General features: G+C 41.4%; 1 protein-coding gene across 1 annotated transcript in view; it reads left to right on the top strand.

Moving 5' to 3' along the window:
• The window catches only part of ap3b1a (adaptor related protein complex 3 subunit beta 1a), a 250224-nt gene extending 223896 nt beyond the window's left edge, over window positions 1-26328 (top strand). Inside the window, exons 26-27 of the mRNA XM_055631560.1 lie at window positions 1157-1295; window positions 24091-26328. Of these exons, the coding sequence (XP_055487535.1) occupies window positions 1157-1295; window positions 24091-24244 (293 nt within the window). The 3' untranslated portion in view covers window positions 24245-26328. The remainder of the gene's footprint in view (window positions 1-1156; window positions 1296-24090) is intronic.
• Window positions 26329-26935: the final 607 nt, after the last annotated feature.

The raw sequence follows: 26935 nt of genomic DNA, 5'->3' as shown, positions 1-26935 counted from the left end.
TAATATCCTCATTAAAGCTTACTTAATGTATATTAATGTATATTAAAAAGATTTGTCAAAGTGTTTAAAACGGAATATATGGAGAGCAGTGAATTGTGGATTTTTATTTCCACTCATGAGATGCATCATAACTCTCACATAGAAATAAAATTCCTATTTCACTGCCTGACGTAGTGCATTCTGTATTTATGATCCATTGAGCCTGATTAGTTGACTTGCCTCACAATCCCTCTTTATTATATAAGGATGTATATACATGAAAATATGGAAGTATCAATTTCTCTTGATAGGAAGCTTTAATTAAAAAATTATCAAACATTTAGGTGAATTTAATTTTGATCCAACTTTTTTTTTTTTAATTCCCTATCCTTAATATCATACTGTACGAGGTGGCATTTTGAATACAGTTACTGTTCCGAACTCATGAGGAATATGTGCAGCAAAAGCCAGTATATATAAAAGATGGCCTCAAACAAAATTAAGGAAGGAGCAGCGGAAACAACTGTTATTGAAAACGTGTCTATTCGTGTTTGTTTATGCTCATTTTACCTTTTCTATATGTGATGCTATAAGGCAGGCAAGCAAGAATCGTTATACTGATGTGAGACATTGCCATGTTGATTCAATATGTGCATCAACCCTGGGATCTCATAAAAATGTCATTCAGATAAATAAATTGTAAATACAATAACATTTTTCATTTCTTCTGCAAAATCACTTTTGATGGTTTCAGCTGTTTAAAATATGCCTTATTAGAAAATTGTTTTGTTTAGAAATTATCATACCAAATGGCAATTACTGTTTCTCGATATAGTGGCTGGCATTTTTTTAAAAAATTGGCGACCTGTATATTAAGTTTCATACTGAAATATATATCAGGAAATGCACATTTATGCTATGGATTTTGCTTGATGTACATAAGTAAATGTGCATCAGCTTTGTGGAATTGGCAGGTGTTTCCTGTTGATTGCTCCTGCTATCTACAATACTGAATGCCTGGAATAGTCGACACATTTCTTTTCTCATTGTGACTCAAAATATTGTTGATGTACTGATTTCTGAATCTGTGTGGGAAATGCGTGCAGGTTTTGCTGTCAATACATTGGCATTGGTTTAACTGTCATTTATGTAACTGGAGCAATTGTACTTTTTGCAGGCAAATTGACAGGAATGAATGAAAATTCTACAACTATAACAGGTGCTCCACAGAACAACTCCTGCCAAGCAACTGTGAATAAGGTGGTAAGCGTGGCTAATGTCGGAGTGGTGCCTTCCAGCCAAGATAACGTACACAGGTAACCCATTCCCAGTTACTTTGACATTGTTCCTGAAAACGTTGGTTTTGCAGGGAAAAAATACGCATGCAAAATGTGATAATTATTATTTTTGGTTGCCTTTTAAAAACTGATCTCATATGGAGGTGTAACTACCAATTTGAATAGGTGAGAGTGATCCTTGAGTGATCAGGATATAGTTAAAGGTTTGAACTCCATGGCATGTTTTAATTTTTAAGTCATCTGGTTAAGTCTCTATTTTTGAACAGCTCCTTACCTTTCTGTCCAGTGATCTCAATTGGCAATCACAATTTTGCTGCCTTCCTTTTAAGAAATCATATCTAAGGTACAGTGCCCTCCATAATGTTTGGAACAAAGACTCATCGTGTATTTATTTCCTTCTGTCCACCACAATTTAAGAATTGTAATAGAAAAAAAATCACATGTGGTTAAAGTGCATGTTGGCAGATTTTATTAAAGGCCATTTTTATACGTTTTGGTTTTGCCATGTAGAAATTGTAGCCGTGTTTATACATAGTCTACCCATTTCAGGGCAGCATAATGTTTGGGACACATGACTTCACAGGTGTGTAATTGCTCAGGTATGGTTAATTGCCTCCTTAATGCAGGTATAAGAGAGCTCTCAGCACCTAGTCTTTCCTCCAGTCTTTTCATCAACTTTGGAAACTTTTATTGCTGTTTATCAACATGAGGACCAAAGTTGTGCCAATGAAAGTCAAATAAACCATTATGAGACTGAGAAACAAGAATAAAACTGTTAAGGGACATCAGCCAAACCTTAGGCTTACCAAAATCATCTGTTGGAACATCATTAAAAGGAAAGAGAGCACTGGTGAGCTTACTAATCGCAAAAGGACTGGCAAGCCAAGGAAGACCTCCACAGCTCATGACAGAAGAATTAACTCTATAATAAAGAAAATTGATGGCGAGCAAAGTATGGAGGAGAAAAGGAACTCCCCAAGATCCAAAGCATACCAGCTCATCTGTGAAACACGGTGGTGGGGGTGTTATGGCCTGGGCATGTGTGGCTGCTGAAGGTACTGGCTCACTTATCTTCATTGATGATCCAACTGCTGATGGTAGTAACATAATGAATTCTGAAGTGTATAGACACATCCTATCTGCTCAAGTTCAAACAAATGCCTCAAAACTCATTGGCTGGCGGTTCATTCCACAGCAAGACAATGATCCCAAACATACTGCTAAAGCAACAAAAGAATTTTTCAAAACTAAAAAATGATCAATTCTTCAGTGGCCAAGTCAATCACCTGATCTGAACCCAATTGAGCATGCCTTTTATATGCTGAAGAGAAAACAGAAGGGGACTAGCCCCCAAAGCAATACAGGCTGCAATGGCTGCAATACAGGCCTGGCAGAGCATCACCAGAGAAGACACCCAGCAACTGGTGATGTCCATAAATCGCAGACTTCAAGCAGTCATTGCATGCAAAGGATATGCAACAAAATACTAAACATGACTACTTTCATTTACATGACATTGCTGTGTCCCAAACATCATGGTGCCCTGAAATGGGGGGACTATGTATAAAAGTACTATGTAATTGCTACATGGTGAAACCAAACTGTGTAAAAATTGCCTTTATTAAAATCTGACAATGTGTACTTCAATCACATGTGATTTTTTTTTTCTGTTACAAATCTCAAGTTGTGGAGTACAGAGGCAAATAAATAAATGATGGGTCTTTGTCCCAAACATTATGGAGGGCACTGTATGTTGCAGAAAATAGTGAAATTAAACTCAGTACGGCCACATAAATCACAAAGCAATATCTGAAATGTCATATTTTCAATGGTACTAGACTTCTTTTCTGCTGATAATATCGAACGGAATAAACATGCATTTACAATCATTTAACATCCATGTTTTACTGGATGTTTAAAAAAAAACGTTCTTGTTGCGCTACTGGTAATACCTTTGAAATTTGTTCTTTGGAGACTCAAATTACAGTTGTATTCTTGTCATCTTGATCAAACCAATGTGCTGGAGGAACTCGGCAGGTCAGGCAGCATCTGTGGAGGTAATGGGCAGTAGTAGTTTCAGATTGAGGCCATTCTTCAGACTGAACTCCATAGCTTGTTCAGTCTGAAGAAGGGCTCCGACACAAAACGTCGTACGTCCATTCCCTCCACAGATGCTGCCTGTCCTGCTGAGTTCCTCCAGCCACTTTGTGTTTAGATTAAAGTCCATTCTCCATCTTTGATTGGCCCTGCGAAGATTGCAGTGTGCCATTTTTATTAACTAGTAATATCCGTTGGGTTGGTGCTCCCATAATATTATTAGATGGAGTGTTTCAGGATTTTTACCTGGTTTAAATGAAGTACGGTGAAAGCCAGGACGGTGTAAAACTTGATAACTGTTGTGTACTTGTGCACGTGTTAGTTGCCTGCTGTTAGGGTGTGACAATTGTTGGAGGCTCCTGCCCAAGCTGCTTTGCCTTGTTGCTATGGAGTACCCACCAGGAATGCATTCTACACCTGTAGGACAGCAATGGTGGAGGAACGGATGTTTAAGATGTTGATAAATATTTGTATCAATGCATAAAATACACCATACATCTGTGCAGCAATTGACCATTGAATGCATGCTGGACTTGCTACCAGGTCAGCCAGGTTCCAGCATGGAGGGAGGGGCGAGGAGGGGGGGGGGGGGGGGGTGGGAAAGAACTTCTTGACCTATCGGCCACAATCCTTAAACATTAGCAAAACAAAGGAGCTAGTCATTGACTTCACAAAGCGGGGTGGCGTACATGCCCCAATCTGTATCAATGGTGCTGAAGTGGAGATGGTCAAGAGCTTCAAGTTCTGAAGAGTAAATATCACCAGCTATTTGTTCTGGTCAAGTCGCTTTGATGTTGCAGTCTAGAAATCAAACCAACCCTTCTACTTACTCAGAAGGCTAAGGAAATTCAACATATGTTCAGTGACTGCCCCAATTCTTACCGATGAACAGTGGAAAGCATCCTATCAGGTGCATCACAGCTTGGTATGGCAACTGCTTTTCCCAAGACTCCTAGTAATGACGGAGCGTTGTAAACACAGCCCAGTACTTAACTCCATCATACTAACTGCCTCTCTCCCACCTGTCCCTTCATCAGCTCTGACTATACTTCACACTGCCTTGGGAAAGCAGCCAACATCCCAGTCATTCCCTCTTATCCACTCTTGCGTCAGGCATAAGGTACAAAAGCTTGAATACATGCACCACTAGATTCAACAACAACTTCTTCTCCCCCATTATCAGTGTCTAGAATGTACCTCATGTATTCTAAGGATGAATCATGATCTTCCAATCTACCTTGTTGCAGCCCTTGCACTTTTTTTTAATCTGTACTTTCTCTGCAGCTGTTACACTGTTTTCTGCATTCTGTCCTTTTTTTTCTCTCTCGTGATGTACTGTTGTGTGGTATGATTTGATTGGATAGCATGTACACGTACTTTTTCACTGTATCTGAGTCCTGTTGTCCTATCTGGGACATATGACAATAAAACACTCTTGACTCTTATAAACCAATAACCGATTGGCAATTTTTCTTTTTGAGTTTTTTTCTGTTTGAAAGCCATGCTTAATTGCATCATAAAATAGCTCTCCACAATTTAAATTGGCTTTTAATGAGCAAAGAAAATGTACAAATTATTTTGTGAACTTGCATTAATGCTATCGACAGCTATTCCCTAATCTATGATGTACATCAGTTGTTATATTTTTCATTCCCACATTCTCATCCACTGAATACTCTCTGCTACTGGCCTTAGATAAATTACTCTACTTTACTTTCGAGATACACAGCTGAAGCAGGCCCTTCGGCCCACCGGGTCTGCGCCGACCAGTCATCACTCATACACTAGCACTATCCGAAACACTCAGGACAATTTACAATTTTCACCAAAGCCAATTAACCTACAAACCTGTATATCTTTAGAGTGTTGGGAGAGACTGGAACACCCGGAGAAAGCCCACACGGTCACAGGGAGAACATACAAACTACATACAGGCAACACCCATTTTCAAGATCGAACCTGGATTTCTGGCGCTGTAAGGACGCAATTCTACTGCTGCGCCACTGTGCCGCCCTCGTTGTTATTAATTTCTTCATCTTCCCCGTCTAATACGACCAACTACTTCATTAACCTGCTGCTGATTTCTAGAGTTATGTTTTAAAACTGATCACCTGTGATTGTCTCATTTACTGATACAGACTTTTGTTGGTGCTGATTTGTAAAATACCTACAGTGCTACCCAAATACATGTTAACATGCTTTTTTAATGATATCCAACAATATTCCAAGTAAGGCCTTGCAGAAGCAGCAGTTACCAAGCAGGTCCTACACCAACATTACAGAGACATGGGAAAGATTTGGAAGGATGGTGGGCAAATAGGTGGGCAAATAGGTATCATACATGGGGATTGTGCGCAGAATGGACAAAAGGAGCCATTTCCGTGCCATTTGACATCTTCCTCCTGGACAATGAAAAAATGTAACTGAAGAACTGCTTTCTCCCCGGCATATGTCACTTTTAGCCTGAAATCATTCTAACATCTTCACTTTCAAAGCCATAACAATCGTAACAGGTTATTCCCAGCTGACCAGTTTTCTACAAGTGAGGTAAAAAAAAAAAAGAACAATACCCATTCATCATCTTTGGGGAATTTAGAAAATGAGTTTGATTTAATTTGTCTAATTCCTGCCAAATTGTCATGAAAGTAAATGTGCTTAAAATGTGCCACAGCGCTGAACTCGGGTTTTGCAGAGCTACTTCAGATTCCTGCTGGTGGGAGTGAAAATCCCTGGCAGCCTCGAGTACATAATGTTAGAAAGCTTAAACCGGTTTGTCGGTTCACATGGAAACTGCAGCGTATCTGAAGAATGGAAAGGTTAAATTACGACAAAACAAATCGTGCAGGTTAAGTTTGATGAGTGCTCCTCCTTAAACTCCCATCTAATTTTATTATGCTTGATAAAGTGTAAGCTTATTGCAGCGTAGCTAATTAGTTCCACACTGCAACAATTAAGGCATTCTCGTCAGATTGAGCTTGTTTTAGAATTCCAGCTGGATTTCTTGAGTCTGAACTGTCTATCCTTAATATTGTAAAAACTTCCTGTCACCTGAAAGGTGGAACCAAGATATAAAGGGCAGACAGAATTAGCTTGTCGTCAGCCATTTAACTTGGGCAATCAAATCTGAAAGTGTTTTAATTTCCAGTCAACTAGACTGGTCCAGGAACACTGAGGCACTGTATAAGAAGGGACAGAGCACCCTGTACTTTCTGAGGAGGCTCCACTCCTTCTCGTCTGCAGTAAGATGCTGCAGATGTTCTATCAATCGGTGGTGGCCAGTGCCATCTTTTAGCCGCCGTGTGCTGGGGCGGCAGGTCGAGAAGGCCACAAACGCCAACACAATCAACAAGCTCATCAGGAAGGCGGGCTCCGTCCTGGGAGTGGAGTTGGATTCATTGGAGGGGAGGATTCTCCTCAAACTGCGGAGCATCTTGGACAATATAGCTCACCACATCCATGACACACTGGTCAATCTGAGGAGCACCTTCAGCAACAGACTGGTTCCACCAAGATGCAGCACAGAACGCCACAGGAGATCCTTCTTCTCTGTGGCTATCAAACTACATCTATTCCCCCTTCTGTCGTGGGGTCAACTGACTCCCCTCCCCCCCCCCCCCCCCCCCCCCCCCCCCCCCCCCCCCCCCCCCCAAACTTTGCACATCCCCAATCCTGCGCTTTCCACACGTGACTTTAATTTCATGTTGCATGTATCTTGTGTTTTCTGACTGTTGGCAGAACAATTTCCCTCCTGGGATTAATAAAGTTGTATCGTATCGTAATTTCTTCACCAGATAGTGAAAGAAAAATGGTCCACACCATGGGCAGCACAGAGGCGAAACCAGTAGGGCTACTGCCTCACAGCGCCAGAGAACCGGGTTCAATCCTGATCTCGGGTGCAGTTTGTGTGGAGTTCTCCCTGAGTGTGTGGGTTTCCTCCAGGTGCTCCAGTTTCCTCCCACATCCCATTTGTAGGTTAATTGGCCCCAGTAAATTGTCCCAAGTGTGTCAGAATAGTGCCTGAACGAGTGGACTTGGTGGGCCAAAGGGCCTGTTTCCTTGCTGTATATTTGCACTAGATCTAAACTAATCTACTGTTTATCACTTTTACGACTTGTTAGTGTCAAAGTAGGTTTTTTTAAATCTCTAATAGTTTAACTGACTGATTTTTATTCAATAGATTCAAATAAGTATCTTCTAATTCATAAATTGGAGTAATTACTTCCATGTAAGATGTGGAAATGTAATAAAAGGTAAAAGTGACGGGAGAGTTTAGATTAATTGGCCAATGTGTCGTGATGTTGTGCTCTTTTAAATTTTGATTGATAATGCCACGATTGACTGGCTGTCTGCCTGCTTAATAGGTAAGCTTGCGACAAGAGAAATTCCATTCCATTACTAAAACATTGGGGGAGATACATACATCTGAACCATTAGGGGGCATCACTGCTTCTGTTTGAAGTGCTTAGATGGGATTAGTCAGCTTTAGAATCCATCGCAGAATTTGATTGCATTGGAATCAGAAGCATATAGTTTTCCAAGTGGTCCGTGATTAGTTTTTAAATTCTTTTTGATGCTGCGTTTTTTTTTTAAATTTAATTTCTGCCAAGTTTTCATTCCCCACTATGGAATGAGGCACTAATCTCAAACTATTCCTCCTGCTCCCCATTTTGCATTTATTTGTTTAAAAAAGAAAATCAGTTTTGAAATATTTCTGTTCAACTCAAAGCAGTGTGATAAATTGTTTGAAGTGCTTTAGTTTTATGAAGTGAGGCATTTTGGTCCTTGCGCCAGTGAATGCAATCTTTTAATGAACATTTGAACGATTTTAAATATATAATGTTTTAGCAGCAGTAATGGTTACAATCTTGTTTTCTGATCTGATGGTCAGACTAGATTCTGTAATTTTTTCCTTTTTCATAAAGTTGTTCTTGCTTTATCTCCACCCTTTCTGTGGTTTGGTTCAACATTTGACAACTTTGGGCTAATTATTTTTGTACAACCCAGGGCAGGGCAGTGCGTTCTGTGATCATCTTTCTTGCTAATAGGATTGTGTCTGCTTCAGCAATCAGTAATTGAAGGATTCGTGTCAAAAAAATTGTTACCCTCCAAGGGCCATTGTCACAGCTGTTGCTAACTAACAAATATAAAACTGAGCTATTCAACGAAAAACAGATTGAGGCAGAGAAAGCTGGAGAGAGACCGCACAGAGGCCCGGGCAAAATTCTCAACATTATTTATTGTAACTCCTAGAAAACTATGTTGTTTAGTGTATTACTAATTGCTAATTTAAATTCTAAATGCTTTCACAGATTTGGCGTAAAATTGTTGGACACAAAAAGGAAGGAGCTTTTTTTTCTTTCTTTTTTTTAAACACTTAGCATAGATTTGCCAACGTTGAATATGAGATCAACTGCTTCAAAATGAACTGTCCAGCTTATGATAGGATGAAGTGTTTTGTCAGTATTTATAAATGCCACGTTTGTGACTAGCTCTGTTTCAGATGATGGATCCTTTATATCATGTGCAGCCGACCAGTATATGTGACATCCATTAACTTTTCAAGGGATAGAACGAGAATTTTTTTTCTTAAATTTAGACAAAATACTTTTCACATGGTGAATAAGCAAAAGGTTATGATTGCAGGCAGTTAAGTCTCTTTTCATGGTGTGTTTTGTTCGGTAGTTCCCAGTTGATGTTCTGGATAGTAGAATAGACCACAGACAATAGGTGCAGGAGTAGGCCATTCAGCCCTTCGAGCCAGCACCACCATTCACTGTGATCATGGCTGATCATCCACAATCAGTACCCCATTCCTGCCTTATCCCCATATCCCCTGACCGCTATCTTTAAGAGCCCTACCTAGCTCCCTCTTGAAAGCTTCCAGAGAATTGGCCTTCACCGCCCTCTGAGGCAGAGAACTCCACAGACTCACAACTCTGGGTGAAAAGGTTTTTCCTCATCTCTGTTCTAAATGGACCCTTATTCTTAAACTGTAGCCCCTGGTTCTGGACTCCCCCAACATCAGGAAGATGTTTCCTGCCTCTAGCGTGTCCAATCCCTTAATAATCTTATATGTTTCAATAAGATCCCCTCTCGTCCTTCTAAATTCTAGAGTGTACAAGCCCAGCCGCTCCATTCTATCAACATATGACAGTCCCGCCATAATACCTTAAAAACTAAACTGAAGAGCACTTTGTATTTAAAAGCTAAAAACATGCATGGACAATAATGAGATATCTGTATTGCGATCGGAGGGATAGATGAATAGAATATTTAATTTATTTTCAAAAATTCCAAGTAAAAGTTAAGCCACATCCTTGTGGCACAACTGTGACACCATTATATAAAATCTGTTCTATCTTAGAATTACAAACATTGTACAAAAATAGGTTGAAAGTAGAAATATTACTATGCAAAGGACCCCTGCACTGAAATTGATATTTGGTACCAAAGATTGATAGTTTAAAAGAAATCAACAAAATTGATCAGCATTCTTCCATTTTGCAGAAAAATTACAGCTTAATCAGTGTTATCCATTTCATAGAATGGAAATATTACAGAAGCTGACTAATGCCCCTGTCCCACTTAGGAAACCTGAACGGAAACCTCTGGAGAATTTGCGCCCCACCCAAGGTTTCCATGCGGTTCCCGGAGGTTTTTGTCAGTCTCCCTACCTGCTTCCACTACCTGCAACCTCCAGCAACCACCTGCAACCTCCGGGAACCGCACGGAAACCTTGGGTGGGGCGCAAAGTCTCGAGAGGTTTCCGTTCAGGTTTCCTAAGTGGGACAGGGGCATCAGTAAAATATGGACCAGTAAATGTTATTATATTACAAGCACATTTTAACTCCAGCAACTGTGCAGTTGTTTCCTCTTCCAAATCAAACAATAAATGAAGTGGAACACAATTGTAAAACTGTGGAAATTAACAGAAGATTGGGCAGCTTCTAAAGAGGAGCAAACAGCTAAAATTTCAAGTCAGGGAAAGAAAAAAACAGAAGGAAACTTCTTTATAGAGTCACAGAGTTATACAGTGTGGAAACGTACCTAATTGCCCACACCGGCCAACATGTCCTAGTTACACTCGTCCCACCTGCCTCAGCTTGGTCCATATCCCTCCAAACCTGTCCTATCCATGTTAGACACAAAATATTGGAATAACTGAGCAGGTCCAGCAACATCCCAACATCCCATGGATAGCTGATGTTTTGGGTCATTCAGTCTGAAGAAGAATCCCAACTTGAAACATCACCATGATCAGCCATGATCACATTGAATGGCGGTGCTGGCTCGAAGGGCCGAATGGCCTACTCCTGCACCTATTGTCTATTGTGACCTATCCATGTTCTCCGGGGATGCTGCCTGATCCGCTGAGTTACTCCAGCACTTTGTGTCTTTATTTTTGTAAACCAGCGTCTGCAGTTCCTTATTTCTACAAGATCTCTGGTAGGTTGGAAAGCATGAGAGATTTAAATGAGAAAATGGCCAAAGAATTAAAATGTGTGAATAGAGTGATAAGGTGTGGCAACAGGCCCTTCGGTCCAACTTGCCCACACCAGCCAACATGTCCCAGCTATATCCCTCCAAACTTGTCATATCCATGTACTTGTCTAACTGTCTAACTTCTTCAGTCTGAAGAAGGGTCTCGACCTGAAACATCACCCATTCCTTCTCTCCAGAGATGCTGCCTGACCCACTGAGTTACTCCAGCTTTTTGTGTCTACCTGTCTAACAGTTCCTTAAACGTTAAACTATCATAAACTATCTGTCCCTGCCTCATCTACCTCCTCTGGCAGCTTGTTCCATATACCCACCACCCTTTATGTGAAAAGTCCCCTTCACCGTAAACCTGTGTCCTCTGGTCCTCGATTCACCTACACTAGGTAAGAGACTCTGTGCATTTACCCGATCTATTCCTTTCGTGATTTTATACTTCTCAAAAAGATCACCCTCATCCTTCTGCATTCCAAGGAATAGAGACCCAGCCTACTCAACCTTTCCCTATAGCTCACACACTCCAGTCCTGGCAACATCCTCATAAATCTTCTCTATCTTTTCCAGCTTGACAACATCTTTCCTATAACATGGTGCCCGGAACTGAACACAATAGTCTAAATGCGGTCTCACCAACGTCTTATACAACTGACACATGACTTCCTGACTTCTATACTCTATACTCTGACTGATGAAGGCCAACGTGATCACCCTATCTACCTGCAACTCGACCTTCAAGGAACCATGCACTCCTAGATCCCTCTGCTCCACAACCCTCCCTAGAGGCCTACCATTCACGGTGTAAGTCCTGGCCATGTTAGACTTCCCAAAATCCAACACCTCACATTTCTCTGTATTAACTTCCATCAACCATTCCTCCACCCACCTGGCCAATCGATCCAGATCCTGCTGCAAATTTTCACAACCATCTTCACTATCTGCAAAACCACCCACTTTTGTATCATCAGCAAACTTGCTAACCCTGCCATGTACGTTCTCATCCAAATCATTGATGTAGATGACAAACAGTAACGGGCCCAGCATCGAACCCTAAGGCACACCACTAGTCACAGGCCTCCAGTCCGAGAAGCAACCTTCCACCATCACCCTCTGCTTCCTTCCATGAAGCCAATTTATATCCTTTCAACTATCTTTCCTTGGATCCCATGTGATCTAACCTTCTGTTGCAGAAACTTGCAATTATCTGGGGAAACACAGCATATCATACCAAAGGAAGTGCAAGAAACTGAAAGTGAAAGCTTTTCACTGTACCTCGGTACATGTGACAATAAACTAAACTGAAAGATGGAAAGAGCATCTCTCATCATAGAAGTCTGTCCTGATTTTCCCAAAATTTAGAATTAGAATTACCTTTATTGTCATTCAGATCTCACGGTCTGAACGAAATTTCGTGCCTGCAGTCATACATACAATAATACAATAATAAACAACAATAAACACAAATTAACATCCACCACAGTGAGTCCTCCAAGCACCTCCTCACTGTGGTGGAGGCAAAAATCTTAGGGCTGCAGTCTCTTCCCTCCTCTTCTCCCTCTGCGCTGAGGCGATACCCCACCGGGCGATGGTACAAACAAAATGTAATCAAAGGAACTGCAGATGCTTTATACCAGAGATAGAGACAAAATTCTGGAGTAACCCAGCAGGTCAAGCAGCATATCTGGAGAAAACAGATAGGTGACATTTCAGGTCGAGACCCTTCTTCAGATGCACACGGCTTCTCCCCCCCCCCACGGGTGGCCAGAGAGGTCGGGAGTCAGATGCGAGCTGTACTCCCAGGACCACAGCCAGCGCAGAGAAGCAGCGCTAAACCCAGCTCAACTCTGCCTGTCCCGCCAGGTTAACCTGCCTGGACTTGCAGGAAATATGGCCAGCGCGGAGAAGCAGCGCTGGTGTCCCGTCAGTCCACGCAGGGCTGTAGGTTAACCCGGCGAGACAGGCAGAGTTGAGCTGCATTTAGCGCTGGATTGAGCCTCCGAAGCCTCGCGCGCGCTCGTGTGTGTGAGTATGTGCATGCGCGCGCAGCCGCCAAAAAATTGTGCCCCCCGCTGTCCCCCGGTCCCCTCCATATTTTGACAGCGGTTTCCGTCTCTGAGTCCAGGCAATCTCTTTGTAAATCTTTTCTGCATCCTCTCAGCTTAATCACGTCTTTGAGATAGTGATTTAAATAGATTAAGAAAAACAAGAAATATTCAGGTTGGATAAAAGTGGAAAACCAGTGGAGGGATGTTTCAGTTGTCAGTATACCCACCATTCAGAGACTGTATAATTTTATAACTTAATGATGACTTTTTATGGCACAGGAAGAACCCTTCAGCTGATTGTGTCCATGCTGGTTCCCATCAGTTCCATTCCTCCTTCTCTTTTTCTGCTATAATCCTGCAATTCATTCTCATTTTTTCCCATCATTTCTGGAATCACAGTTCCCTTACTTTCTTCCACATTTGCAATGTTTTAAAGCCAATGTGCATGAAACAGTTTAAGCAATCCTTAAAAAGTCCACATCATTCTTTACTGCATATGCACGCACACCTTGACTTGTGTAAGGGTTACGATCCGTGAACCCTCACGTAAATTGGATTTTACTTAAATCGGAATCACCATCCCCGTCCCCATCCCATGCGCGGAATAACTCACTGAGTATTATCTGTCTCAGCGGCGTCCGGGGCACTTTCTGCAGCACACGACCTTCTGGGTAAGCGGTGCCGCCATTGTTAGCTTGAGTTCCGTCTTGCCATGGTGGCATGTCCTGTGGATGAGCAGACTTCTGGGTAAACGCCGCCATTGCCGGCTTGTTTCCGATGGAAACTTGAGTGATCTAACAGTATTGTGGAAATTACAAACTGCCTTGATTGCTCTAGGGACTGAGTACAGACTTGTTCAAATAAGTGTGAGTTTAAGCAAGTCTGGTTGCTTGCAATCTGAGATAAAACACAAATTTAAAGAAATTCTTAGTGTGTCAAGCAGCGTTTATTGAGGGCGAAACAAATGTAATGCATCACATCTGAAACCTTTCATCTGTTCATTAAGCTGATCTGTTTATTCCTCGTGTATGTGTCATATTGTATTGTTCTTGAGAGAAAATATGGCTTTTTCTGTAACATGAATAATGTGTTAATTGAATAAAAATGAGCATTATTGAAAGTTATGTTCCAAATCATAACAGCGATTTCTTTGTAAGATTTTAGCTGCTTCATCAGTGGATAAAATCATTTCACTGTGGCTGTTAGCCAGGGTAATGAAAGGCATTATTTAGGAGAGGATTTTGGTCTGATTTATTGATAGTCTTTAAGATGGTTTATTATGAATGATTTAGCTCCACCTTTTAAAATCAAATCAGGATTAGAAGAATAGTGGAAATATCATCTTTAATGATATTTAGGTATTATTAACTAAAAAGCAGCATCCGCTCTTTATTTTTAACCAAATATGTTAAACACAAGTAAAAATATATTTGTTGGCATTGCCATTAGTGTCCTACTTTGATAGGTGGCCGTGTTGCTATGGTAGAATGGCTGAAAGAAAATTGCAGCTCATTTAAAAAGAATCTGTTCCCTGCTTAAGTGGCTAATATTCTAATTATATCTGAAGTGAAAGTTTTTGATTATCTGCTGATAAACTCTGTCTCTTGTGGTGATGATAATTAAGCCTCTCCCGCAGGACCCCCACAGGCACTGTGCACGGCCTGCATTAATTGTCAGATGTGAGACATTGACCATTTGCTTTGGTGCTGAATAGCTGAAGGCGTGCTGTCAGCCCAGTGGTGTTTTATGTTGGAGCATTGTGAGCTGTTGTCAGGGCTAACTGGGACCTATTGTGGCGAAAGATGTTGTGCAAATTGAGGCAGATGGCTCTGATTCAGACACGTGCCATTCAGAAAGGGGAAAATGAGATCGGCCTGCAGAGTGGGGTCACTGCAGGTCAGGGACTGCTCTACATTTGTTAGTGTTTTCAAAAGACCCATGTGCGACAACTTTTTTGTTTTGCCGTGACAACAAAAGGAGATGCTCTGGATGTGGAAGACAGGCGGCTGTTGGCACTGTGCTGTCCTTTCACTTGTCTCCCTGGTGACTTGCTTTGCATGCAGGAAGAATTAGCAGGATTGACAGAAGTTTATTGTGGCTAAAATGGCTTTTCAGTCAATTGCAATGCTGAAGAGACAGTTTGGCTTTTAATTCCATGTAATTAGCTGGTTTCCAGTGTCTTGGAATTCAATTTTGCAGGATTAGATCCAGAATAAAGTTTGTTATATTTTGTAGCTGTACAACCACATCTATTCTTTACTCTAGGAATGAAGCCAGCTCCAAGCATTTTGTGTACAAATAATGTTCCATATATATTCAGAAGACATTAACAAGGAAGCTTGTGTCGACTTCAAGCTGCATGATCATTTGTACATCATCAATATTATAAATGAAAATGGCTTTTAAAAAGAACTTTCGTTGAAGTAATAAACATTCTTCAGAGTGCTTTACTCTTGAAGTGCCGTCACTTTTGTTACATCGTTGCCAGTTTATCCACAACGACTCATGAGCTTTGGGAGAAATATTGGACACCACCTCCTCTACAGTTCAGACAGTGCCACAGGATCTTCAACATGTTCTTGAATGTTTATAAGATAAACTTTTGCCAGTCCAGCATTCCCTCCACAGTCTATTTAAATACAGGCCTAGATTACTTGGTTAACAGGGAGCTTCAGATTCAAATGTAAAATGATACATAGGCGAAAGTAATGGGGCGTCACAGTGGAACAGCGGTAGAGTTACTGCATTACAGCACCAGAGACCTGGGTTCGATCCTGACTACAGGTGTTGTCTGTATAGTATCTTCCTGTGACCGCGTGGGATTTCTCCGGCTTCCTCCCGTACTCCAAAGATGTCCTGGTTTGTTGGTCAATTGGCTTTGGGAAAATTGTAAATTGTCCCTTCTGTGTAGGGTAGTGCTATGTACAGGGATCACTATTCGACACGGACTCGGTTGGCCGAAGGACCTGTTTCCGCACTGTATCTACAAGTCTGAAGGCTATTGGCATTGTCAGTTTCAAGAATTGGACTTTGAAAATTCCATTGAATAAATATCAAAAATATAGCAAATAAATGGTTCACTTTCCAAACAATGAATGATCTTGCCCTCTCAGGATGTTGCGACCCATTAAAAACAAATTGGAAGAAATTTATCCAAGCAGAAGATAGTGAATTTTCTGAATGCTCGACCCAACAGAGCTGCAGGGGATGGTTCAATAGTTAGAAACTGAGGGACATGAGATTAGTTTAACTAGTGGAGTTGAGCTAAAAGATTGGGCATGATTGAAGGGACAAAAGGCAGCCTACTGTTTCATCTCAGTGCTCAACCTCAATACACTTGTCATGGCTTGAATCATTTGAAGGAATGAAATTATGAATTTAAGATTGTATTTATTGGTGAACGGAAATGAGCTTATAAAATGGCAGATAGCGTTTACCACGAGCTGTTGAATATAAAGTCAGGAAGTAAGTCATGGTGCCGCACTTTAGGACTTTGATAGATGGCACGGTGGCGCAGCAGTAGAGTTGCTGCCTTGTACCACTTGCAGCGCCGGAGACCGGGGTTCGATCCTGACTACGGGTGCTGTCTGTACAGAGTTTATATGTTCTCCCCATGAACTACGTGAGTTTTCTCTGAGATCTTCGGTTTCCTCCCACACTCCAAAGACGTACAGGTTTGTCAGTAAATTGGCTTGGTAAATGTAAATATTGTCCCTAGTGTGTGTAGGATTGTGTTAATATGTGGGGATCGCTGATCGGAGTGGACTCGGTGGGCCGAACGGCCTGTTTCCGCGCTGTATCTCCAAAGTAATCTAAACTAGACACAAAATGCTGGAGTAACACAACGAGACAGGCAGCATCTCTAGAGAGAAGAAATGGGTGACGTTTCGGGTCGAGACCCTTCTTCATTGACATTGGTTAGGCCGCATTTGGAGTATTGCATGCAATTCTGTTCTCTCCATTACAGGAAAGATGTTCAGGCTTTGGAGAAGGTGTATAGGAGGTTTACCAGAATGCTGCCTGGATTGGAGGGTTTCAGCTACTGGGAAAGTTGGACCGACTTGGATTGTTTTCTCTGGATTGTCAGAAGTTGAGGGAGGACTTGATAGAAATATATAAAATTAACAGAGGCATTGAGAAGGTAGGTTGTCAGAACCTTTTACCCCAGGGTGGGAAATGTCCAACACGAGAGGGCATAGCAGAGCCAGGGATGGTAGTGGAGGCAGGTACGATAGTGGCGGCTGTGTTTGGCCCATATCGCTCAACCTTTCTACCCATGTACTTGTTCAAGTGTCTAGTAAACGTTGTAATTGTACCCACCTTCATCACTTCCTCTGGCAACTCACTCCATATAAACCACATTCTTCTATATGGAAAATCCTGCCCCTCGGGGCATCAAGTCCTTATATTCCCATCTCAGAAACGATGGCCATGAATTGAATGACAATGGAAGCAAGAAGCTGCAGATGCTAGAAATCTGAAACAATTGCAGAAAATGCTCTGATTGGAATGATTCAGCGGGTTACACATCATCTGGTGAGAGAAACTAAAATAACAAAGTTAGCTTAGCCCTTTATCAGAACTTAAAGTCAGAGGCATTCTGACTTACTGGTCTGAAGAACTGTTTCATGTCTTAAATTTATATATTAGGTAAGAAGTCATCTCCTCCCACCACCTATCCCCACAATACCCAAGTGGTTTTCTATTCTCTCTCTCTCTCTCCTTCCAGCCATTAGTCTCAGCTTGCTTGCTTATGGTTTAGCAGTGGTTCTGCAGGTGGTACTGGTGTCTGGTACAATTTCCACGTTGATTGTTCTTAACCTAAGGTAAGGGCTGAATAATGAGTGATCGATCACAGCTTGGACCAAGATCCTAATTCTGTCTTTAGCCTGATGTGTCACGCTGCTTCCTAACAAGGAAATGCAGAATGCCACCAGAATGCCACCAGCATACTGGCTGACGTTACTTCCTCAAGTCATGCTAACCCTTATTCCAGAGTACTGGCACTCTGGTCAACATTGGTTAATTCACCGCACACCGGAGACAAAAGCAATTTTTGTAAGTATTGACTTTTTCAGGCTTATTGGAAAAACTGTTAGTTAACAACATGTGTGTTATTTGAAGGAATTGCAGTCACAATATTGAGCTTAAATTGATTTCATAATGAGTATTTTCTCATTTTATTTTTGTAAATAAGAAACAGGAATAGTAGTTGGAGTGCGGGCAGCGGAGACTAATATATGTACCTCTCTGCACCCTCAATTACATACCAACGTCCTTCCAATCAGAGGGTTTTACTGCAATAGGGCCACTGGTTTAGTAAAAATCTTACAGCCAAGTTCCTCATATTGGTTACAAGACTCGTTCTTAGGCATGTGGGACATCACAAGCTGCGTTTAAGTGATCTTCACTAAATACATGTGGATTAGAATGAAATGTACTATTCCTTTATGTTGAAGGGCTGTATGAAAAACAATGCTGTACTACAACGTAAACCCCTTCATTCACAAATGCATCACATGCTCGAGGTGTAAAGCTGATTATTGTCCAAGAAAGATATTCCACGCATTTGATGAATTGAAAGATAGAGCATGGGAACATGTCTTTCAGCGCACTGAGTCCACATGGACTATCGTTCTCACTAGTTCCAGGTTATAGCTCTTTGTCGTCCATTGCCCATTTGTTGTCCTACACACTAAGAGCAATTTAGAGGACAATTAACTTACAAACCCGCAGGTCTTTTGGACGTGGGGGGAAACCGGACCACCCAGAGGAAACCCATGTAGTCAAAATGAGAATGTGCGGTCCACAGAACACTCTTCTCAAACTTAGGTTCCCACGGAAATTCGTCGCCATTTTGACTGCCATCATGATGGCAATCGTGCAGTGAGTTTAACCGATGGATCTACAACCAAGACTCTATTCACAGGAAGAATGACAAAGTGATTCACGGATGTGCACAAAGCCACTTTGAAGAAACACACAACCAGGAATGGTGACCCATGACCCATGACCCATGACTTGCCTAGAGTGGGGAAGGATCATGCAGGGCGCTATAGCGAATCTGGAGTCTCTACTCCTGAGCACAGAGAAGCCCTATGTAAACGTGAGGAGGAGATTTATCAATTCCCAAACTCCCCAGCCACCTTCCCTATCAAGCGTCACAGCCCCGTCTGTGGAAGTGTATGGTTCTCATCTTGGCCTCAGAATCCACAAACCTACGGCGAAAGCAAGCCATCCTCTATTCCAAAGGACCACCTAAGAAGAAAAAAAATCCTATATCATTGTCTTGTCCTTGTCAATCTCCAGGAACCATGCTTTTGTGGCAGATTTTCTACAAAAAACTCATGAGAGGAATAGATCCTGTAGGCGGATAGAGTCTCTTGCCCAGAGTAGGGGAATCGAGGACCAGGAGACATAGATTTAAGATGAGGGGAGGCAAAAATGTAATGGGAATCTGCGGGGTAAATGTTTCACACAAAGGGTGGTGGGTGTATGGAACCAGCTGCCAGCGGAGGTGGTGAGGCATGGACTATCGCAACGTGTCAGAAACAATTAAACAGTTACATGGATAGGAAAGGTTTAGAGGGGAAAGGGCCAAGTCAAGTCAAGTTTAGTTTATTCGTCATATACACATACGAGATGTGCAGTGAAATGAAAAGTGGCAATGCTCGCGGACTTTGTGCAAAAAACAAACTACAAACAGAATGGAACAGAATCACATATTTTGCATATTAAATATTGTGGGCGGAAGGAAAAAGGTTCAGTAAAGTTAGTCCCTGGTGAGATAGGAGTTTACAGTCCTAATGGCTTCTGGGAAGAAACTCCTTCTCAACCTCTCCGTTCTCACCGCATGGCAACGGAGGCGTTTGCCTGAACGTAGCAGCTGGAACAGTCCGTTGCTGGGGTGAAAGGGGTCTCCCATGATCTTATCGGCTCTGGAGTTGCACCTCCTGATGTATAGTTCCTGCAGAGGGGCAAGTGAAGTTCCCATAGTGCTTTCGGCCGAACGCACTACTCTCTGCAGAGCCTTCTTGTCCTGGGCAGAGCAATTCCCAAACCAGATTGTGATATTTCCGGACAAGATGCTTTCCACAGCCGCTGAGTAGAAGCACTGAAGGATCCTCGGAGACACTTTGAATTTCCTCAATACAGCAAGACGCGACTAGTGTAGCTGGGACATGTTGGCCTCTGTGGGTAGGTTGGGCCGAAGAGCCTGTTTCCGTGCTTTAAGACTCGATGTCTCTAAAACCTCACGATATCACATTTAAAACAAACGTCTCTGCCTAGGCAAATTGGAACACTTTCATTGTTGAATTGGAGACTGAACAGGCCTGTCTGCACATTTTCTACTTTATCTTTTATTGCAACAAGTGATTCTAAAATCCATTAAACGTGCCGTCCGCATTAGTAAATAATAATGTGAAGCAATAATGCTCAGAAAATTGAATAAAATGATGAGAGTTAAAGACGTGCTCACAAGTGGTGCTATTCTCAGGGTAAGAGCCATCAATCAGGCCGATTCACACCAAGCAGCCACACAATGCAAAAGTAAACAAACATGCAACGCAAAGGAGGAGGAAGACAAAAGTGAAACGTTACACCCTGTATGGTTGGTTGCTGGTGTTTGGGGAAGTACCAGCAGCTGAGAAGCCTATTACATGTTAGCATGGCCCAAACATGGTGACAATCCAGTGTCTTCAATGCTCGGGGATGGCCATGCTTGGCCTTGCCTATCCAGGGCAGTGAGGTGACATTTGCCTTTATGTGGAATCCCAGGGACACATTCAGAGACAGGCATCGAGTGCTGCTGGAAGGTCACCAACTCGGTGGAAGACGCCCTTTGGTCTGCCCGAGCTTTCTTGACCTCCCAGCAGAGTGAGATATCCTACAGGGAATGTTGCTGACTGGCCCGCTGCAGACTGCAGGAGCACGCACTGAAGCTCGGTGCAGCCAACGCCAAGGCTCTGCGGGGGAGGACCACAGTCTAGGCTCCTTCCGCTGCTGGACATGGGGGGCAGGGTGTGGTGGAGACGCCCCTCAAAATAAGGGAAGGGATTTCACGCCAGTGGGCCTCATGAGTGGCAAGGGTGTGGGGTAAAATTGAATGATTTGGGTAAACTGTATTGAATGTATGTACAGCCTCCGAGAATGTTGGACATTTTTTTTGGCACGGTTCCTGTATTGTACATATTTATTTTACTTGAATAAAGTCTAGTTTCATTATTAAAAAATAAAAAATTGATGTGGAAGACCAAGATTCAGTACTTCCCTCAGAACGTACTCCTGCAGTGTGGAGCATTGCCATTCAGAAACATTCCCTGCCAGGCATCCTTTCGCTGCCGGACATTGTGGGGTAGGGTGCGGTGGAGACGTCTTCAAACAAGAGGAGGATTATCACCCCCGGGGGCCACATGACTGGCAAGGGTACTGGGTGTAAGGGATATTTCCGTGATCACTACCAAATACCACATTAATGAATACATGTATAGCCTCTGAAAATGTCAGATGAACCTTTGTACAGTTCATGGTTTGGATATTTTTTTTATTTTGAAAAAGTTCATTATAGACAATAGGTACAGGAGTAGGCCATTTGGCCCTTCGAGCCAGCACTGCCATTCAATGTGATCATGGCTGATCATCCCCAATCAGTACCCCGTTCCTGCCTCCTCCCCACATCCCATGACTCTGCTATTTTTAAGATAAGATTTTAAGATCTAGCTCTCTCTTGAAAGTATCCAGAGAACCATCCTCCACCGCCCTCTGAGGCAGAGAATTCCACACTCACAACTCTCTGTGTGAAGAAGTGTTTCCTCGTCTCCGTTCTAAATGGCTTACCCCTTATTCTTAAACTGTGGCCCCTGGTTCTGGACTCCCCCAACATTTTGATTTTTTTTAATATGTGGAAGATCACCAACTCGTTGAAAGACACTGCTTGGTGTGCCTAAAACTTGTTGGCCTCCCTGCAGAGTGAGATGTCTGTCGGGGAATGTTGCCGACTGGCCCCCGCTTCCAGACTGCCGGAGCCAAGGCTCTGCGGGAGGACCACAGTCTAGGGACTTCCGGCTGCAGGACATTGAGAGGCAGAGTTTGGTGGGGAGCACCCCTCATACAACGGAAGGGAGATCACTGCAGGTGCCACAAGAGTGGAAAGGGTGCTTGTCATGGAGTCATACAGCATGGAAACAGGCTCTTCAGCCCAACTTGCCCACGCCGACCAACACCATCTACACTAGTCCCACCTGTCTGCATTTGGCCCATATATCACTCTAAACCTGTCCTATCCATGTACCTTTGTTGTAGTAATGTTACAAAATTTTGAGATTTTAAAAATCAAGTCTGCAATTTATCCCATCAGATAAAGCATAACAACAAGTTTAATTTGACACCAAATTCACTTTCATATCTCAAGTATTAAAAAAGTTATGGCCATTTTCATACTCGGAAATTAGCATCTTGTTCCCTATTGATTTTCAATGGACATAACAAAAAAGCTGTGATCTTGGATAGTCAAAAGCCCGTAACTTTCTTAAGAATTAAGAGAACTGAATGAAATTTTCACCTATCATAGATTGAAGCATTCTGAAAAAATATAAAACAATCTTACTTGGATGACATGAAATTAAAGCATATAATTAGCTAATTACCTAATTGTAGCTAATTACAAAATTGACCGATGTGACAGAAATGGTAATAAACAACCAGACTGCCTTGAAAAATCAAAAATGTGATATTCTCAAGATCAGAACTTTAATATTATTGTATAATATGCTGTAAGTCAGTTATGGATAGGTAAATAAATTACAATTTCAAGCAAAAGACCAAGTCTTTATGGAGAAGATCAGCTGCTAGCTGGTACATTGGCATATCATAATCAGTAGCATCATCATACTCCTCAGACTGCAACCAATAAGCAACTCTGTACACGTTGTTTTTCCTCAATTTTTCAATTTTAGAAAAAAAGGTAGAGATTATAAAGTTAAACGCTAAAACAAATAGTAAATACTAAAAAAGAAAATCATGTTTAATCAAAATTCAATTACTAGATATAAACATCTATCCATTTCTTAAATAGCCTAAGTGTCCAAAGATTATTCACAGATAATTCACAATATAACATGATTTTTATATCTAATTTACATTAATTTATAGGCCAAATGGAAGGAATTTAGTGTTCAATTGCTGTAAATAAATGCCCATTTAAATCGGCTTTCTAGTGGGTTCCTGTGAACGTTGGTTTAGAACGTTCACATTGCGCTGGATTAGTGCCCTCAAATGCCGAGAAAAATACTGCGGGATATAAAAAGCCCAAAATGAACTACTCGCTATAGAAAACTTTATAAACAGGGTTATATACACGCCCCATTTAATGTAAAAATAAGGTACATACCTTTAATTGTTTGCTTTATAAAACCCTGGGGCTGCGAGAGGTTGCGGAGTGAGAGAGTGATTTTAAAACTATTATAACTATTATTCGAGGCCTATAAAACTAATAATACCTTTTGCGACCGGGTCTTGCAGCTATTTTTCGTTAATGATTTACTAGGCTGAACATCTGCGATTGGAACAGCCTAGTAAAAATCGCGTTTTAAACCCGCCCCCTCCAAACAGCGCCAAAATCGCCGACATGGCTTTGGGCAGATTCCCAATGATGATTCAGGTAGGTTTTGTAACATACCTATTTGTTGTTTTAAGGATAGTTGCAAACACTACTGAAATATGACACTAATGAATGAATAGACACTGAGAATACCAGAGGATGTTTTTTGCATAGTTCTTGTTTTGTATATTTTTATTCGGAATAGTTTCGTTTTGTAAATTTTTAAAAACATTGTACTAAACGCTGAATCTCCACATAGATAGTTCAAGTAGCCCCTAACTAATATTGGATGGAGGAAGGCTTCGACCCGAAACGTTGCCTATTTCCTTCGCTCCATAGATGCTGCCTCACCCGCTGAGTTTGTCCAGCATTTTTGTCTACCTTAGATGGAGGATGTGTTTTATCTTTTGTGATCTTTGTTCATCTATGGGTATAATGTTTGCACTTTTGTCTTTGTGTCACTTATGTGCTTGGCTACAGGCACATGATCTGTGGGTGATCTGCAAGGGTTTATAATTGGATGAGGAAAGTGATATATTAAGTATTTAATTGTTTATTGAATTAACTTTTCTTTCAGGTTTGTCGCTAAAACTGTGAACAGTGGAGCCTTGGTACTAATCACAATGCAAGTGAAGGAAGGGTCAACGGTGCAGCTCAGCATCAACACGGAAAAGACTGTGATCGGTTCGGTACTGCTGCGGGACCTTAAGACTGTGTTGTCTCAAGAGTGAAGAGGTTACATCTGCTAGCAACTGAGTGGCAGGCAGCGTTTTGGCTTGCCACTGCTATCATTTTCATCTATACCTACATCTCCGCTCAACTACAATCAAACTCCCCTCAATCTTGCATGCCGCCTTGGATTTCCACCACTTCCATAATCACAATGCTTTTTAATTTTGCCAATTAATAAACCAACGCATTTCCCTATAACTAACTAAACTCTGAGATACTCGCTTTGTAGTTGGTTGTGTTTCCCATCGTATTATTGCCAGGGGTGTATTTCTTTAGTGGCTAAATGTTGAATGCAGGTTAACAACGCAACCTTTTGTTCTGTATTAGCTCTCTCCGGAGATGTTGGAGCAACTAATAATAAAACTGTGTGGTTTCCAAGAAATGCACCTGGAGGTAAAGATGCCTGCAAAAGAATCATAAGGCAGATTTATAATCTGTTCATGAGATTATTGTTGGAGAAGAACTGATTGTGCCATAATACCTTCTGATCCCTGACCCTCCCACACCCGACTGAAGATATATTGGTACAAAATTCAAAAACCAAAGAAATGTATGACTTTGCCCAAAAGTCATGTTTGATGATTGTTTGCGCTAATGTTGTATTAATGCCCTTTTAGCCATTCATGTTGCAAAGTGTATCTCAGTATTTTGTCTCATGCGCCTATATAATCGTGGTCAAATAAGGTGCTTTCACTTCTCGGATAGTTCTAAAGAAAGTGAAACATTGGATCTCTGGAAAAAAATAATTAAAAATTGTGAAAGTACAAGGATGCTTGGTGTGTCAGTGAAATGCCAGAAAATATAGATTTGGGTGTAATCATCATTTATCAGAATTCATTTGGTTGTGATCTGGTGGTTAAATGCATTCTGCAAATGTCACAAGTGGACATTGGCTCCCTCGGTCTGAGCAACCAAGATTGGCTGACCTACACACACACAAACCTCTTTGGAGAACCCACTTTCTTTCATATTCCATCTCCTTCATTAGGGAACTTGCTTGAAATTGTTCCTGTACACCTCCTAGTGGCTCCTTTACTGCGTGGAAAGGAGTCAACGCCAAGCCGCGCCGTTGGGCTAGATAGAGGAACGGCTTTCTTTGCGTCCTTCCTTCCTCTTTTATTATGGTTCTGAATCATGGCATTCCTAAAGACTGAAAAAAATATCGCAATGGTTTTCAGTGGAACAGAATCTTCACTGTGGTAATTGATGGTAAAAACACCAAAATATATATATATTTTGCAAACGATATATCACCAATGATTGTTCGAGCTTACAGAGTTTAGTAGTTATACTGTTTAGATCTTTTCTGCTGGCTTTTACAGGCTGCAATATCTTGAAGTTCAAAGCAGCTTTCCCTAATCATAAAGGGGGAAAAGTACAGTTTGTGCTTGATTTATTTGTTAGACCAAATTGGAAAATAATGTAATAAATCTCGGTAGCTTTTTTCCATGTCGAAGTAAAAGGGGGAAATGGCTGTTTATGGAACAGCTTGCTTGCATCTTAATCTTGATTATGTGCCAGTTCTTCAATTACTATTGTTAGTCTATTGAGAATAGTCACCAACAGTACTTGGAGATGCTGGTACTAGTGTTTATTTGCTTCCTCCATCATTTGTTTTGGAAGTAAAATGCAAAAGAGTGCTTATTAAATTTCCAAATGGCTCTGAGTGCTGCAACTAGATTTGGTCTATATGTGTGCAGTAATTATTTAATGTTTAGGATTCCAAACAGTATTTTTTCCCCATGTTGTGTGTAGTTGTTACATTAGGGACGTGTGTTTGCTGGTGTACAGCTGCTTCAGTTGATTTACAGTACCATGGCTGTGGCCAGTCATAAATAAATCCTCTTATATAGTTGTTATGAACACCTGTTAGATCATCTGTCGGCAAAATGCTGTTCACATTTATCATGGTGCGATAGCTATTTTACCTCAATCCATTTACAGTGGAGTCTGCCTCCATCACTGTATTACTATTACTGCACCATAATCACTCGTTTCCACTCCATGTACAACTTGCAGATAAAAGATTTCAGTACTTGGCAAAATTTCATAAATAAAGGAGCAGTTCACTGCAGTAAAAGTTTATTTTTGTCATAATTTGTCACACTATTATACCATAAATCAACTAGAATAGTACTATCCCCAGTGCAGACAGCTCTGTCAGCCTAGACATGGAAATGGTCTGCTTCTCTCTAGATGAGATGGCACATCTCTCGACTTTAACGGGCTGATGGCTTTTCTCACTCATTTGATTTTATTGGATTTAAAAACCTGGAGGGTTTTTGAAGCTGGTGAACCTCGGGGCCAGTTCTGTGCGAACATTTCTGACATGATAATTGAACCATATTTGTTACCGGCAGATTTTGCTTGGTAAACAAAGCCTGCTGCGCTAACAAGTTCACATTTATTATGAAAAGGCAAGGGTTGGTGTGCAGTATTTAACAGTGGTTAGATCGGATGAAATAGCTTTGCAGGGGAAAAAACATCTGATTAAATGGGAAGATAAAATGATCATTTACAATTTTAAAGATAATATCTAAATATTTTACCATATAAACGGTGGAGACTGGTCAGTTTAACTTTATTTTTGGAATTCTGGCTTAGAAATTCTAAATATCAGGGCTTCCTTTATAATATATTTATCCAAAGTCTAATTTTATTGGTCTCCAATGTTTATGACAGCTAGCAAT

The sequence above is a fragment of the Leucoraja erinacea genome, chromosome 3, assembly GCF_028641065.1.
Source record: "Leucoraja erinacea ecotype New England chromosome 3, Leri_hhj_1, whole genome shotgun sequence".
NCBI classification, from domain to species: domain Eukaryota; kingdom Metazoa; phylum Chordata; class Chondrichthyes; order Rajiformes; family Rajidae; genus Leucoraja; species Leucoraja erinaceus.
Note: the sequence above shows the minus strand (reverse complement) of the source record. Positions and strands in the feature narration are given on the sequence as shown.